Here is a 17,235-nt window from a genome sequence, read left to right on the forward strand (position 1 = left end):
AACTGTTAAAACCAGCAGGAATACTCGTTTGTTGGGTTTTTGTGTATGGTTCTCACCCACGCCCACGCCCACGCCCACCCCGCCCACTTTCATTGTTACCTAATGATACGATAGTTACAGTTAAAACGATAGCTAAACGGAATTCAAAGTGTGCATTTTTGATGTGTCAATAAATCTTAATGTATTTGTCGTACGAAAAGAAATTGGGTATTGGTGGACTTTTACTTAGGATACGAGTTCTTTTCGTTAATTGAAAAAGTTTCTTATGATTTAGTGTTTTTTTGCGCTTTTCTTTTGCCACATATGTGACGTTGTCGCTGCGTCTCTGTATCTGTATCTGTATCTGTGACTATATCTGTATCTGTATCGCTGTTTTTGTGCATCGCATCGCTGATGTTTCGTCGAGTTCATCAACCTCATCATCAATGAAACCAAAAATTCGGCCAGAAGCGCGCAAACTCTCATTCATCATCAAAGCAGAAATCAGAAATCAGAAATCACTGGTAATTGGCTAATGGACTGCAGATGGCAGAGTGGTATTGGTATCCTCCTTCCCACCGCACAGACAAAGAATAAAATCCAACGTACAGATATTTGTGTGTGCACCCAACCCCAACAGCAGCCTGCCTCCAACAAAACCAACCATCAACACCCCCCCATCCACAAAAACACACACACACAATCAAAGCACACACCTACCACTCACCCCACCAATTAACGTTGCACATTGCAGTCTGTGTTCAATGCTTGTGTGCGAAGAAGAAGACGTTGCACAAAAAACCAAATAAAACCCCCAACTAAAATAAAGATATTTAAAAAAATTAAATGAGAAATCCGAAAACTCCAAATAGCAACGTGGAACCCAGACGCCCGAACGCCTGACCCCAGGTGCACGTTTCTCCTACCAGCAGATGCTGGAGCATCAGGAGGAGAGCCGGAACAGTGCAAAGGCCCAGTCAGAGAAGCCCAAGAAGGCCGAACCCGTGTACATCATCGATGATGAGGATGACGACGACGAAGAGGACGATGATGGCTCCCGTCAGCATCTGGACGACATCGATGCCATCGAAGAGGAGGACGAAGAGGAAGTGGAGAGCTCTCCGCCCCTGGATCTGCAGTCCCCACCTTCCTATGCGGAGTCCGACTCCGATTGCTTCGATCGTCGCCGGGGACGATACACCAGCGACTCGGAGAGCGACTGTCGACCGTATAAGCCTTCGAGATCGGGTCGCAGTACACCAGAGTACGGTGGAGGGCATCGCAAATCCGTGAGCTTTGACCTCAGCGGCGATGAGCGCTCCCGATCGGACTTCGAACGCTCGAGGTCCCGAACACCGGATGGCTATACGCGGGCCTACGATTCCGAGCAGGATAGTCGAGGCAATTCGCGGAACCGTCTGCCGCGGAAGGGCATCCTTCGGGCCACGAGCCCGTCTTCGTCGACCAGCTCCACCCTGGAGCGTCGTCCGGAGAAGGGGGCGCCCATTGTGCCGACTGTGGCCCGCATCATAGAGGTGGAGTCCCCGCAGGTGCAGCGCGTGTCGAGGGCCACTTCGCCGGAACGACCCGGGGAACTGGAGCGGGAGAATCCCTTCCGCCATACCCCCATAGAGGACGATGAGTACACGCAGATCGCCAAGGCAATCAACAGGTCTCCGCGGTCACCCCGCTCCCCCCGGGATCAGTTCTTCTTCGGTTCCGCCCGCTCCAGCGAGGATCTGCTCGAGCAATCCTTTTCCAGTGGACGCAGCACCCCCAACACCGTGATATCCAAATCGACGGAGAACCTGACGGGCACGCGGCCGAAGGTGCCGCCCAAGCCGCAGGTGAAGAAGGCGGATCTGGTGCGAAACGTGGCCCTGGAGACGTTCCAGGCCAGCGATGTGGGCCAGGGGGACTTCACGGTGTTCGAGCACGACGCCAGCACCAACACCATCCATCCCGTGGGCGCCAAGGTGCCGGTGCGCGTGTCCACAAAGACGCCGCCGCGGCCGCGTGAGAGTCCACCGCCGCCGCCCGTCAACTATTCCACCCTGCCAAAGATTCCGGTGCCCAGCACGCCCACGGTGCTGGAGGAGTCGCTGTATATGGAGGCCCTGCCACCGGTGCCACCGTCGCAGCGCCGTCCCCACGAGTTTGTGCACGAGAACTCGCCGGACAACATCCTGGTGACGCCGCAGGAGCATCGCGAGTACCTGCTGCGGGAGAACGAGCTGCGGAACCAGCTGCGGGCGCCCTACGATCCCGCGCCGCCCATACCCATTGCGGGCAGCGGGAGCGGCGGCTATGCGGTAACGAATCCCTTCCTAGATAGTTGCGACACTGACATTGACAGCCTGCCACTGCCACCACCGCCCACACCGCCCACCGAACAGGCAGCACCACCACAGCTACACCACTACCTCGAACACCAACAACAACACCACCACCACCACCCCACTCGTCATTTGCATGAGCCGCCTGCGCCTCCACTAACCGCTGCCGCCACTAACGCATCAACGTCTCCATTTTCTTCCTCCGCCTCCGCCGCCGCCGCCGCCACCGGCTGCCTCCTGATGGATGCCGCCTCGCGTTCGCCGCAACAGCTGCTGGTCGCCGGGTCGCCCACACAGATCTTTCCCACGGCCCAAATACTGCCCGTGCAGTATGCGAGTCTCCCGCAACCGCAACAGCCGAATACGCTTACATTGACACCGCCTCAGACCCAGGCACAGACACAGGCAAAGTCCCCGTCCCAGACACAGTCCCACCTCCAGAGTCCGCCCCAAACGCAGCCCATTTTCAACTTTGTGCTGCTGCCCGGCGACCAGGGTCAAGTGTCATCGCTCTACCTGCAATCGGTGCAGCAGAATCCGGTGAGTGAATCGAGTGGAAAGCCGCCCCAACAATTCCTGGCACCGCCCACCAGCGCCTCCTCCTCGCCATCGCCCTCGTACACGGCAATGAAATTTCCCACATTCTCGGAAATTCTGGTCAGTCCCGACTCAAATAGCAATTACCAAAACATGACCACATCGCGCGCCGGCATATCCAACTCCTCGCTGGCCACCAGCAGCTCCTTCTCCGTCGACTCCTCCTCCACGTCGTCGCTGCAGACCAAGTCCTCCGCACCAGTCCCTGGGGGTGGGGGTCTCTCCAGCTACTATGAGACGGCGGAGGAGATCTACTCGACCATTGAGGAGGCCATCTACAGTAATACCGCGTTCTTTGATTCGCGTCGCAGCAGCGACACCTCGCTCTCCTGCCGCGCCTCCAAGTCCCCCACGCCGCCCCCATTGCCGCCCAAGCGGCCACTGAAGCCGACCGTAGTGCGCACCGCACCGGCTCCCCCAGTGGCCCACAAGCCGCACGGACTCCGCGGCCTGGCCAGCTTCAAGCTGCGCTCCTCCCAGTCCCAGCCGCAGTTGGAGGCACAGTCCTGGGCCCGGAGCCCGCTGCCGCATACTCCTACAACGCCCACAGGAAAAGAGACCACTGTGTAGATTGTGGCACATGCCAAGTGGTCTTTCAGAGGTTCTTTTAATTACTCCAGGAGCACCCACCCTTTCCATTCGAACAGCTCTGCCACCGCTTTTTCCACTCCATTTCTTTGGGTTCCCCTCTCTCTTTTCTACACCATTTCTTTGGCTTTCTCTATCCACTATTTCCTCCTGTCACTGCTCATACATTTTAATTAAATTCTAGCACCTTTTCGCCATCAATTAAATGGGGCCCACCCCCAACCACCACCACAATCATGGCAGTGAATGGGTTTCTCTTGTAGCACAATTTTCAATATTTTCGTTCGCCATTTAAATTGATTGATTTGTTGTTGGATTTCCCCGGCAGCACTTGCCCGAGGCGCCGCACCTTTCCAGCTAATTAGAATGCGAGTTTTTGTTGACTTTGACAATCAACCCAGCCAGCCCCCACCTAGCCCCAAGCCACATCCACCCCTCAGAAAATTGCAGTTGAAATTGAGCAGCAGACCTGTCCGGCGCCCCGCACTTTTTGGCCAGGTTTAATTTGACGTTGATTGAAACAGTTTTCGGTCGCCCGCCCCCCCCCCCCCCCCCAAACTGCAGCTAACTGCCACGCCCACTGGCCCATTAACTTTATGCCGCCCCCTATTTTACGGTGCAAAAACCAACGAATAAATAATTATAACGAAAGGAAAATAATACTTGAATAAAATGAAAAACGAAATACCAAAAAACCGAAACACTGCAAAAAGCAAAAAAGCGAATAAACAAAGGAAAACAAAAAACAGAGACAAACAGAAAATAAAATTTAACAATTTATAAAGTTAATTTCGCTGTAGCGAAGAGCAGAGCGCTCTGTTAAGTTGATTTTAATGCTAATTTATTTTTATCAGGAGAGAGCGGGGGAAAAAAAACGAAAGCTCAAACATTTTTAATTGCATACCTTAAGGCAAATAAACACTGCGTATTATTCGTATTCGTACTCCCCGCTGCCGGAACGCTTTTCATTTTGTTTTTGTCCCTCCCCGAACCGACAGAAAAAAAAACCCCTCGGTTCGGTTCTAATTTAAATGTTTATTTCGGTAAATTCCCCTTCAACTAGATGGGTGCGAGCTTTGACCTTGACCTCACTTGTGGGTCAGACCCTGCTGTGCGGCATGCCACTCACACGCCTCGGCAGTGGGCCCTGCACTGATTTGGCCAGCGACAAGAGACGGCTATATATAGGCGGCCGTAGCAGCAGCAGCAGCAGGTGTATTTCCCAGTGTTCCCATTTCCCTTATCAACGTTGTTGTATTCTTATCGGGGAGTACGTACCGAGTACCCCTAATAGACCGCGATAGGGCCTTGTCTTTCGTTTTATCTTATCTTATCTTATCTTATCGATGATGTGTCACCGACTAACATGACACTCCCCTTGCCATCCCTGCCAGCCCACTTCCATGGCTTATTGGCTTTTAATGCTCTGTCGAGGGTTGCATGTACACACACACACACACACACACTCTCTCTCTCTCTCAACACTTTCATGGCTCAATAAATTTCTATTAGTTGGACTTTACCATGAAGTCAAGGCAAGGGGCCAAACAGGACACCAAGTGCCTCGCTCCCAGACATTGACTTTAATTGAAAATCGAAAAATCCGATACGAAATTAATTTCTCTTCTAAAAATACAGCTTAGCTCTGCTTCTTCTCCTGCCACTCCTGCTTTTGCTTGTACTCCTTCTCAGCTTTCACTTTTGTCCATGCACTTGTCGCTGGATCGTTCGTTGCTGGTCGATGGTCTCCGGTCCTAGTCCTGGTCCTAGTGCTGGTCCTGGTGCTGGTCCTGGTCCTGGCCCTGGCCCTGGCTTTATTTATGAGCCCAGGAGTGGCCTAGTGTGGTCTTGTCCCCGACTCTCGTATCCCGTATCCCATGTCCCGTATCTGTGCTGGAGTGCCATTGCCCACAGCCAGGGATTGGTATACGGTTGCAATTTGTGCAGTTTAACGCTGGCCTTTGCCCTGCTGCTGATGCTGATGCTCCCTGCTTTTGTTTTTGCCATCGTTCTGGCCCATTGCATGGTTGCCATTTAATGACTTTGTCGTCGTAGCCGTTGCCGTTGCTGTTGCTGCCGCTGGAGGCACTAACTATCTATACCCTGCCCCACCCCCCGGCCACACACATCCCCCACATCGGCCGGGCTCTTATCTGCTGCAGCTCCTGGCTGCTGGCGTCCACTGCGTCGTCGTCGTCGTCGTCTCATGTTGGCTAAAACGAAGGAATTGCATGAAAGCATAAAACCGACAGTACATGACTTTGGGTGATAAATGGCCCTGGTCGAGGATGGAGCCCGCTCTCTCAGCTGTAATTTGCGCCCTCTTCTGCAGCCATCCTAAGCCCAGTCTTCCAGTGTCCGGCTCCCCCCCGTAAATTACATGCCCCCGGGTTGCACGGAACCAAACACAGCTCCCTGGGCTCGCTTTATGATTGAAGCCTCGACCTCTCTGCCTACGGATGATGATCCTCCCACAAACAACAAGGAAAAAGCAACCTCGCAGTTCGTTCCATTCCGTTCCGCTTCTGCTTTTTAATAAACTTGTGCCTGTGTGTGTGGTGTCATCAATTTTCTTTATGGTCGTTTGGACTTTTACCCGCTTTCACTGTGGGGAAAATGCTCTCGCTGCTCTTTCTTTCTTTCTTTTTTTCCCAGTCATTTAATTGAAAATATGGCGCACAAAGTCAAAAGCTACTGCCGTTTCGACTTTATATGTCTATTGATTTTTGTATTAATAAATCTTTGGGCTTCTTTTTTTTGCTCTATTGTGTCCCCTTTGTGACGTTGCTAACGAAAAACCTTTTGCCATTTTTCAGTCAACACCTGGCGGCCAGGAGGCGGCAGAGCCCACACCGACACCCACAAAAGTGCCTAAATCGGTTTCCGATAAAAAACGCTTCTTCGAATCAGCCATGGAGGATCAGCACAAGCCCACACAAAAGACAGGTGAGAAAACTTTCCCAAATGAACCTCAATGGAAGCCCCGCCTCTTCCCTGGCTGCCACATTGCCACTTCCCACTTGCCACTTGCCACTTGCCACTTAAATCTTAGACTTAGACTTGCCGCACAAGTTGTCAATCAAACCACTTATCAATGGTTGCCAAGCAACCGCAGGTTGCTGCCACCTTTTGCTCCAGTGGTTCGAGTAATTAGAGAGAGTGGAATCGTGCCGCACCGCACTGTCTGTTGCCTGTTTTTTGCATCCAACTGCGACTGGGAGAAAGAGCATCGGGAGGAGATAAATGCAACTATCGCTATTTATTTAATTTCCCTCTTGACGACATCCCTTTTATATTTGAATTCCCACTGATTTGCTACGACTCTCTTTGCCCATCCCTCTTTCTCTTTTCAGAGAAAGTTTTCTCATTCCTGTCAAAGGACGAAGTGGAAAAGTTGCGACAGGAGGAGGAGAAGAAAATTGCAACATTGCGCCGTGATAAGAAATCCAGATTATTGGATGCAGCCAATGACAACATTGACAAGGACGCTGCCAGTCATACCGATAAGCGCTATGATAACGCCGGCAACAGCAGCGGCAGCGGCAACGACGACGATGAGGATGAGAACGACGGAGACGACAGCGACCAGGAGGCTAACGCACGAGAGGATGCCGTCGACAATGCCGCCTTGGGGCGCTTCGATGAGGCGGAAGACATGAGGTGAGTGTCGGCTATGTCCGGGAGAGAGCTCTCATTTATTCGGATTATGGGTGCTTGCGTTTTTGCGCTTTTTATGTTACATCTGAATGCACAGACACGCCCCCCGCCCCAATCAATCAAGAAACCCCACATCCAGCCATCCTCTCCCACACACCGCCCCAACCGAATATACGATTATGATAACACATAAACATGCACCCTCACACAACTCCGCACACACATACATTATTTTCACGGTGTTTGTGCATTTGCCGTAGAATATTATCTATCTCTATATTTTTCAATATTTTTATTTTTTTTATTTTTATTGGTCAAGTTTTTCCGCTGACTTTTGGTTTGGTTCTGGTGCCGGTTTCTCTTTACGTTGCTCTTAAATTAGATTACTTTTAATCATACAACATGCAACATGCTGCACACACACATACAAAATGTTTCTCTATTCGTACATGCCACACCAACACACACACACAGCCCGCTGACGGAGCTGCTAATCATTATTGAGACTTAGTGTGTTATTAAATAAGGATATGATAGGATAGCGATCTATGGCTGAGTAAGAGAGAGGTCTTTAATAGTAAGTACTCCGCACAGCACCGCACAGCACAGCACACACCCTCCGCCCGCTCACCCTCCGCCTCCATATCCATGCATACGATTATAAGCGTGTAAGCAGCCCTAAGCAGTTTAAGTTTTATGTAGCACTTAAGCGCGTTCCATGGACTCGTAAATCGCAGACGTCAGACGGGAGCCGGCAGCCAGCACAGGCATCAGCCTCTGAGCCGTTCATTTACTTTAAAAAAGTGTACGGCAAGCATGTTATGGCTCCTCCTCTGCCAGCGAAATCTTTTTACTACATTGTAGACCACACACCCACCCACCCAGTGGGCATCAAATCATCCTGCAGGAGAGAGTACATGGCTGTGGGCGGGTGTGTAATCTCTCTGCCCCCCTCCTGTCGGAAACTTAACTCAAAAATGTAAGTACTTCCGCGCTGCTTCTACTTAATTTTGAGCAACCATTGCGTATACGCAATGTGGTACTGTGGTATGCCCCCAGGGTGAGACGCTCCCGATATCTGTGCTCGACTTGGGCGCACTTCGATTCCCCGCGGCGCCATGCCATCTGTTTTACAATTGAATAACTTCATTTGGGGCATTCCGCAAATTGCGTTTGGGGAGGAGCCCACGCACACGTACGCATAATTTTGGCATTCACTGGGGAATCGATGATTTTATGCCAAGTATGTTGCTGCAGCAGACAGGTGCTGGGAATCACGACTACCTAGCGGGAAATTTCACTGATTTTCTAGCCTTTTGCATGTCCCCCCCACGCCCCCCACACACACGAACAAACAGGAGTGAAGGGTGCGGCGACAAATGATATTTTAATGTCGGCCACACGACAGAAACTGGCAATTATAATTAGCGCCTTTGTGGGCGCTGTCTGTGCCTGTGTCGCTGCCCGCCACTTGATGACCCTTGGACGCGCTGAAGGTTGCATGCAACACGTAGCAACCACAAAGCGTTACCCCGGCGGAACTTTTGCCGCAAGCTGCTGTTGTTGTTGCTCCTCTTCTGTCATTTCAAAAGCTGTGCTGCGTGTAGGGTGTCTGCCAAACAAACAATGAAAGAAACTACGACTGAAAGCTCTCACCTGCCCACACCAGCACCTTCCCCCTAGATCCATGGCAGCCATTTAAGAGCACCCCTCGAACACATATTTTCCCTGTCGCCCATCCTCCGCTGCCGCCGACGCCGCTTAACGGGAAACTTTCACACATATGCGTCGCGGCTTGAAGGAGCTGCTGCTCCCCACGCGATGTTCCGGTGGCTGACTCTAACAACATTATATAATGAGCAACAACAAAGTAATTTAATACAATTTTAGCCCCCAAAGCTGCTGCAGGAAAACATTAAAAAGAGCACAAAAGCCACAGAGCGCGAGAGAAAGAGTCGCCTTTGGCATACCCTACTCGGGTCAATCCCCCCGTCAAGAAACCAGATCGAATAGTCTGACCTTTGCCTCAAATTATGGCCCCATAAATTCCCCCCACACATACGAGTATTTATATGGAAATCAATAGAAAGATAGATAGATAGTCGGGGAAGTCTTTCATCTAGTACGAAACGAATGAATGCCTGCTTCCGGTCATAAGGGTATATTAGCCAAAGACAAAGGAGAAGAAAACAACAACAGCAAAGGGGGGAAAAATGTGCACAAACAGAAAAGAGACGACATACAACACGTATGACAACAGCAGATATCATATGGCATATGGCACACACCCACACACACGAACAAAATGGTGTCCTTTTTGTGTGTTTGCGGATGAAATGTTGGATAGGGCTATGAAAACAAGGAGAGTAAATTTTCACTTGGGCGCCACCATTTATGTACATTTCATTACAAAGGCATTTGATGGATTCCCCCTATGAACAGGGGCAAAACCCTTTCCCAATCCTCCCACTTTCCAGCTATTCTTTTGATCTACGCCAGCATTTAGATCTAGCCTTGAACTAATCATTAAAATTTTGAATAAATATACCATGACTTCATAGCTCCGGACCTCACAAGAGTTATCTGCGCAATTTCCCAAAAGCCCAACGCCCAGAACCCTAGAACCCAGAACCCACTGGAATCTGGCTGTTTTTGTCGAAGAAAACCTTGAAATCAAATTGGCCAAAAGTTTTGGGTCTCGAACCAGTCTGGCCTTACAACTTTACATGCATAATATAATAAATTGAAATGTGTGTTATTATGTTGCGGCTGGGTGCCCCCTCCACCACTCCGGCCTGCCCTGCCCTTGGAATCCATAACGAGGAAAAGAAGATAAACATGTTAATAACCTTGTAATAAATTTCTAGGCAAGAATTTCTACTAGTTCTCCCAGGGTCGGTCGGTCGGTCGGCCGGTCGGTCGGTCGGTTTCTTTTTTCCTGTTTTTATGCATAAATTTTGGCATAGCAGAATGTATGTAAAAAAATAGAATAGAACAGAGCAAGACCAGAAGAATGTTTGTTGCGTATAAAAAAAGAAAAAAACCCAGATATCAAATTAGCCGGCAATAGCAATGTTCTCCAAAAAAACTATTTGTATTTATATTCAAATTAAACTCGTCTAAATCTATAAAAACGGTGAAACACAAAAGGCTCGCCAGATCCGTGTTTATGAATTTTTTCTTCTTTTTTGGCAACATTAGAGTTTGGCTTCCGTGACGACAAAGACGACGCGACGGCAGCGACGGCGGCAAAACGCAATCGAATACTTAGCCGTGCATTAATCGTCTAATTTATTGTTTGATAATTTATGAACTAATATTAGTTGGTCGTCCGTCTCCCCCGTTCTGTTAGCCCAAGGCTTGGGCCTGGCCCGGCCAATGATCGGACTCGAAATCGAAATCGAACTCGGACTCGGACTCGGGGACTGGCATATAACTCCCTCGCTGACGCTGTCGCTCTCGCTTTCAATTGGTTTTTCGGACTTTTTTTTGGTCATTCGGTTTGGCGCAGCGGTTGACCCTGAATCTGAAAATCTTTTGGACGCGACAAGACAATTGGTGGTCAGTGGAGATGGCGACAGCAGCAGATTGGATGATGCTGCTTCTCTCTTCTTTTTTTTGTGTTTTTTTTTTTGTTATTGTATTTTACATTTATAAATGTATATGTTTGCGGCCGTTTGCTTCTTGGACTTTTGGACGTTTTTGTGATTTTATGCAGATGAAAATATTTATGTTTTGTTGATTGCGCATAAATTAATTTATATTTTATGGCGTTGGCGCTTCGTTCGTTCCACAAATGGACCGCGTCCGCATCCCCTCTGCCGCTGCCGCTGCGGCTGCTGCTGCTCCGCATATGCAAATCGCAGAATGCTCTGTTGTTGTCTCTCTTTCACCGTGTCTCTGATATCAAAAGCATAATTTGACCTTAAGCTAAAAATGAGGGCGTTAATGATGTTTTTTGTTTGCTTTTCTCAGTCTATTTTATTTAATTTTTATTTTATTTTTTCTTCTCCTTTCGGCTGGGTATAGTGTGCGTTTTTTGTTTTGCCCTTTTCGTTGGGCATAAATATTAATCAAAATCCCCTCCCACCCACCACCCCCCGGATCAACTGAAACAGAACCAGACCAAAAATGAGTGGAAATTTGACTGTGTTTATTATTTTACAATTAGCGAGACTCTCTGCACCTGTTTTGATTGTACACCACACCAGAAAAAAAACTCACAAAAAAAAACAACAAACTCTCTTTCTCTCTCTCTGTTTCTGCTTTTCCCAATCACTTTTCCAGGAATCCACTTGAAGAAATTGAAGCAGTATTTAGATGTTAAAACTAAAATAAGCTCTGACACAACACAAACCACAACCACACACACACACCCACACCCACACCGACCACACAGTTGTGAGAATGTGACACGTTTATTAACAATAACTATAATTAAAAACTATAACTATAACTTAAACTTAAACTCTAACCTTTATACATACATATGTGTATGTATATATGTATGTATATTTATATGTATTTGTATATCTATATATGTATTTCGACACGAGACTTTTCAGACTATAAGTTACTGCTGCTAAAGCAAGCCAGTAAACAGAAGCAACCTACAACTGAACCTACAATATACATAAAGTAATTTTTTATACTACTTTACTATACGAGACGGCAACTTTTTACGAGCGTAAACTTTATAGAGTGACAACTACTGCCACACAAACACCACGCCCCCCACCCGTACAGGCGTACAGCCGTACAGCCGTACACCCACCCACCCCTCACACTTGATAGGCATGGTGTTAATGCTGGCACACGTGTGTGTTACGTACCGCCCACTTGCCCGCCTTTTATTTTTGTGCATTTTATTAGCCTAATTATTTCTCTCTTTTTCCAAATTGGCCAACTTTTTCTCCTCCTCCTCCTCCCAGAACTACGAGTACGAGTACAACTGCACTACAGTATGAGTACGAGTATGAGACCCTGTCCGGGCTGCCAGCACTTGAAATTTTTGAGTATACCACCTGCACACTCACACACCTTCAACGCTTTTAAAATGCACACACTCACACACACACTCACATAGATACACTAACACACTGATAGACAGATACACGAGTGCCTTGGCTGGCGTTTTGTTGCTTGCATAATTTATATGCATTTTGCATTTTAAAAATGTTTGTTATTAAAAGTAATGATTTTTCGAGCAGGACCACAGATAGGACACTCATTACTATTTGCCCTGCTTTTCGACCACGAATGTCCTTTTGTGAATGGCTTTTAATTGCCGCAGATACAAGATACAGACATGTGTTACGATCCCACAGATATAGAGTCGATTTATTGCCGAGTAATTTGCTGTGTGTGGGTCATTCAGGGCATTTGCTTTTACATATGTTATAGTGAGATTCCATTGTGAAACGATTAGTGCTTAAAGTTCCTGACTTAAAGTTAGTCCTAATAGTTATCCATAGTACATGTACTGCAAAATGTTTTGTCCCTCTGAAAGTTAAGTTTTATCATTCACGATGAGCAGTAGTGTCGAGGCAGCGTTACATTTTTCGATATATTTTATAAATACAATATTTATACGTTAATATGTGAACAATAAGAACAGCATAATTAAGCACTGCTAATCCATGTATTAATTATAATATATATATTACTTATTACGCCTATGGTTACGGCCAGCACCTGCATTATACTACATCACTGTCATTATACTATTTATCATCGCCACATCAAAGTATTTGTACTTTTGTATTTATTTATCATCCATCTATTTGTGCCATACACAAAAACATATTAATGTATTTCTGTTATTTTGCCACCAAACAAACAAAAGAAAACAAAACAAAAAAATCAAAAAAAAAGAGAGTACAATTTCATTAAACTAGAAAATAAAGGTGAATGAATCGAAAAAAGTTTTATTGCTTCTACTTTATACCGTTGCATAATTGTTTGAACTTTAACCAACTTTCGAGCACTCTCCGGTTGTGGTTTCTGCATCGTTTTTCACTTTCCACACCCACTTTACCCCCCCTCTAACCACCCATAACTACTTATCAATCTGTGCCGCGGACGTTTATTGGAAGTGTTTTTGATTATGGAACGAGCACTGAGCTGCGAACCGGGCTGGCCTCTCCATCATAATGAGACGGGGGGAATTCAGCAATTAGCAATTGAAAGCGGCCAACAATCCACCAGCTCAGAACAGTTTTTTTTTCTCCTAGGGGGGGAAAAGAAAGTTCCGTGGAAGGCCCATTGCATAAATCTGTCAATTGCAAAAGCTGAACGAGCGCTCGAATACTTTCACTGGGAGTTCTCTCTCGAGCCGCCAGGACTAGCACGGCGCGGACGATGGAGCCCCAGGACGGGCGACCATTGTATGTCGGTACGCGCTCGAGTGTCAGAGCAAAGTTCATTTAAAAGTCGAGGGGACAAATGAATGAATAAGAGGAGCGGAGCGCCAAGCAAATGCCAGGCTAAAGAAATGAGCAAGAAGAGTAACTGGAGAATATTATAAGTGCAATTCCCTGGGTCAAGATCTGCCCTACTCCTTCGTGTGGCAGGGCATCCTCTCCGGACGCCTCTCAGGCGTGACATTCGTAGGTAGTGAAAATGCTCCAACGAAAAGTTTTCCCCACCAAGACGCCGCCGGCGCCCAAATTGAAAAACATAAATCACTCAAGCAGAAGTTGTTGCCACTAACGCCGTGTAGTTGTAGACGACGAAGCTGAGGCTCTGTGCGGAATAATTTCGTATTAAAGTTAAATTGAAAGTGTGTAGCAATTTGTTTAAAACAAAAGCCAGTTGGGTGCAAGAAAAATAGTAAAGTCAGAGGAGAGAAGATAGGTCTCTCAGCAGCTTAGACAAAACCAAAAAAATATAAATGAGAAACCGTCTTGCGAATAGTTCTCAGACGCTTTATTTAAAATTAAATTTTGCATACCATATACACTTTATATGTGTGTATATCGTATATATATATAGTTATATAGTGCGAGACGACGTTTGGCAAGTTTTACGACTCCACAGACATGCTGCTGGTGCTGGTGATGGTGATGGTGCTTTTGCTGCTCGAAGGAGGAGCCGGAGCCCCAACACGCTAATCTCCAGCTGCCATGTTATTGCACTTGTTGGGGAAAGTTTTTCAAAAAGTGATTTTGTCAGGGACTGGGACGACTACCGACAACTGGGCTGATGAGTTGGGCTGAGGAGGGTTTTTCGTGTAAAACTTTACAGTATGTTTCTTGGTTTTTAATTACAACGAATTCGACTTGTTATTCCAAAGTTTTCGAGCACTGGGAAACTCGGGGTGGCTCGGGGTAACTGGGTAGCTGCGGAGGAAAGTCAGGGCACGTACGTGCGCGTCAGTACATGTATGTGTGACTAAAGGAAAAGACTAAAATTAACGTCATTATGTCTGTAACAGCTCATATCACGTGCTAACCGCATTTCACCGCCACCACAAACCACACCCCTCCTTTTTGTCAAACAACAAGCTAATTTTTTGATTAAATGTGTGTTTTACTTTGCACAATTCGAACACCGAAAAAAAAACAAAAAAAAAATCTCAAAATTATGACAGAACCGCACAAAGTCTGGCGCCGACACTGCCGCACGCCCCCATCAAAGTCAGCAAAATCCCCAAGCAGAAGCAGAAGGAGAAGGTAAAAGCGAAGGCGGCTCCCATCAAGCCTGCCACGGCAACTGATCCGCCCAAGCCCTCGCTGCTGCCGAAGCCAAAGGTCAAAGTTGTCATTCCGCCAGCACTGCAGCAGCGCCTCAAGCAGCAGCAGGAGCAACAGCACCAGCAACAGCAGCAATCCCAGCCAGAGGAGCCCACCATACCCGAGGACCATGAGGAGGCATCTCCCACCAGCAGTCGGATACCCGTGCGCACCTTGAAGGCTGAACGCCGCGCCCTGGCAGCGGCCGCCCGGCAGGCGGGCCTCGGTGTCGACGAGTACATAAGGCGGCTGGAGGAGGAGCGACTCCAGGGCGAGTCGCCATCATCGCCAGCGTCTCCGACAACGCCCACAGGCAAGAGCCGGGCCATGATTAAGTAAGTTATATGCGTGCCGGTCAAAGAGTTGACATGCGTGCACAGGTTGTGTACAGGTTGGAGCTGCCCCAGAAAGAAAGGTCACAGGTCAAGCATCTGCTGTCCGGTATACAGCTGTAGGCGTAGCTTATCCGAGGGTAATAGACAAAGACAATCCCCATTTGGGTTCCCCCCACCACCCACAAGAAATGCACCCACCCACACAAACAAACGCACACACACACACGCAGAGAAGAGGCAAATATGAATTCTCAATGTTTCCGTATATGTATCCTCCTTGTATAGTATATGTATCCATTGATGGAACACCTTCCCCCATCTTTGTTTTTAGTTCTTGCGGTGACTGTTCAGGCCACACCCACACCCAATCTTTCTTCTACTCTTTTACACTCTTACTATATATATATATATATATCTCTGTCTCTGTGTAAATACAATAGTCTCTCTGTACAATAGTCACATTTTGTAATTATTTTTGCTTCAGCTGGAGTTTAGATTCTGTCTGTCGGCCGTATTGAGTAGTTATTTCCCCCGAAAATCAAAGACATATCTAATGGATTTCACTTTCATTCAATGTAGCTCTGAGAAGCGTGCCTCCTGGAGGGCAGCCCGTCTCCGGTCCCTCGAACAAGGCGCCGTCGAGGCCCAGGATGTCATCAAGAATATGCGCAAGGTGACCGATGATCTGATCACGCACGAGTCGAGGGCCAGCGAGGTAAGTCGCATCTCCAGGGCCCCACTGATCTTGAGCACTAACCGAACCCATAGCGAAAACCCCCCCAAAAACAAAAACCAAAGCCACATATCCATTAACATGCGGGCGAGTCGCCCGAGGAATGGCCCGATCCTGCCCGAGAACATAACCCAGAAAAGCGCTGCATATGGTCTGCTTTACTAACTGCAAGACAATAACCCCAACTAAACCCCCAGCCTACCTCTCGACTGTGACTAATGATGAGAGGGATAAAGAAGGAATGAAGTGCTCGCTCGCTCGAATTATATTTCAATCAAAATTCAATCTTTATCTTTCTCTCACCCAAACCCCCTCCATCTTTCTCTCTCTCCCTCTTTATGGCTGTTTATCCACTAATCAGGCTCAGCCGAAAATAGTATTTCCAAAAATTGCCATTAAATCAAGCGACGGTCCAGTAATTGTACGCGAACGCGAGAAAATACTCGACGAGAAAATCGTGCGCCGCACTGAGGAGGTTGCCTGCCCCATAACGGGGCGACCTCAACTGCGGACCGTCGAGTACATTGAGAAAATCATCGAAACGGAGGTTAGCTACATACAAAATCAAAATTAAATCCAATCCAGTTACCCGTACTGTACATATATCAATTGGCACCAATCTTGAGTTTCGTTAGAGCAATGCTAAAGCGTCTTAGATACTCGTACTCTCTTTTTTTCCAAGTACACCCGGTTTTTTGTTGCCGCCTCTTGTTTGTGCGTCTTTCATCTGCGAGTAGATTGTTTCGTACAGTAGTTATCAGGTTGCACACTCCTAAACATTTAATGCACACCCACAAAGCACTTGAATGGATCCAGCAGCACTCGTCTCGTCTCTCATTGTACAAAGCAAACATCTCACGAGTCCGTCTCCACCACGTCCCCGTTCCTGCAAATCCCGTCTCCCTCACAGTCTTAATTATTTTATAGAGCTCATCATTTTTATGGTCTGTCGAGGTCGTGGCCTGGTCCTGTCAGCCTTTTGTCTGTTTGTGCATATTCTCTCAGGGAAAGTCTCCTCCGCTTTTTAGTATCTCCGGCTCGAATTTTGTTGAGTAAAAACAAATTTTTACATCCGCGAAGCACTCTCGGCTGCTATGGGGATTCTGTTGACATTTCTCCGGCTTACGCGACCAGGTGGTCGCAAGCAGCAGCCCTCCCACGACCATCCACCATCCAGCATCCTCGGATGAAGTGCAGCGCATAAAAGGACAATAAGCCACTTTTGTTAGCCACCTACGCGAAAAGGTTTTCAGAGTCGAGAGCCAGAGCAGAGACCT

General features: G+C 47.7%; 1 protein-coding gene across 31 annotated transcripts in view; it reads left to right on the forward strand.

Annotated features, from left to right (window-relative positions):
* Positions 1-17,235, forward strand: part of scrib (scribble planar cell polarity protein) — a 69,667-nt gene that overhangs the window by 48,015 nt on the left and 4,417 nt on the right. For 10 of the 31 annotated variants that reach the window (XR_004468418.1, XM_015181676.2, XM_015181679.2 and 7 more), the window contains 6 exons: positions 852-2,855; positions 6,317-6,446; positions 6,854-7,160; positions 14,749-15,225; positions 15,805-15,940; positions 16,320-16,505. Coding sequence is in view for 30 of the 31 variants with exons in the window: in XM_015181676.2 (XP_015037162.2) it covers positions 852-2,855; positions 6,317-6,446; positions 6,854-7,160; positions 14,749-15,225; positions 15,805-15,940; positions 16,320-16,505 (3,240 nt within the window). In the remaining variant the exon portion in view is untranslated. Of the gene's footprint in view, positions 1-851; positions 4,451-6,316; positions 6,447-6,853; positions 7,161-11,444; positions 11,817-14,748; positions 15,226-15,804; positions 15,941-15,993; positions 16,267-16,319; positions 16,506-17,235 lie in introns of those variants that run through there. The other 21 variants (XM_015181675.2, XM_015181686.2, XM_015181693.2 and 18 more) reach the window with 11 other exon arrangements.

Source organism: Drosophila pseudoobscura, chromosome 2 (assembly GCF_009870125.1).
Source record: "Drosophila pseudoobscura strain MV-25-SWS-2005 chromosome 2, UCI_Dpse_MV25, whole genome shotgun sequence".
NCBI lineage: Eukaryota > Metazoa > Arthropoda > Insecta > Diptera > Drosophilidae > Drosophila > Drosophila pseudoobscura.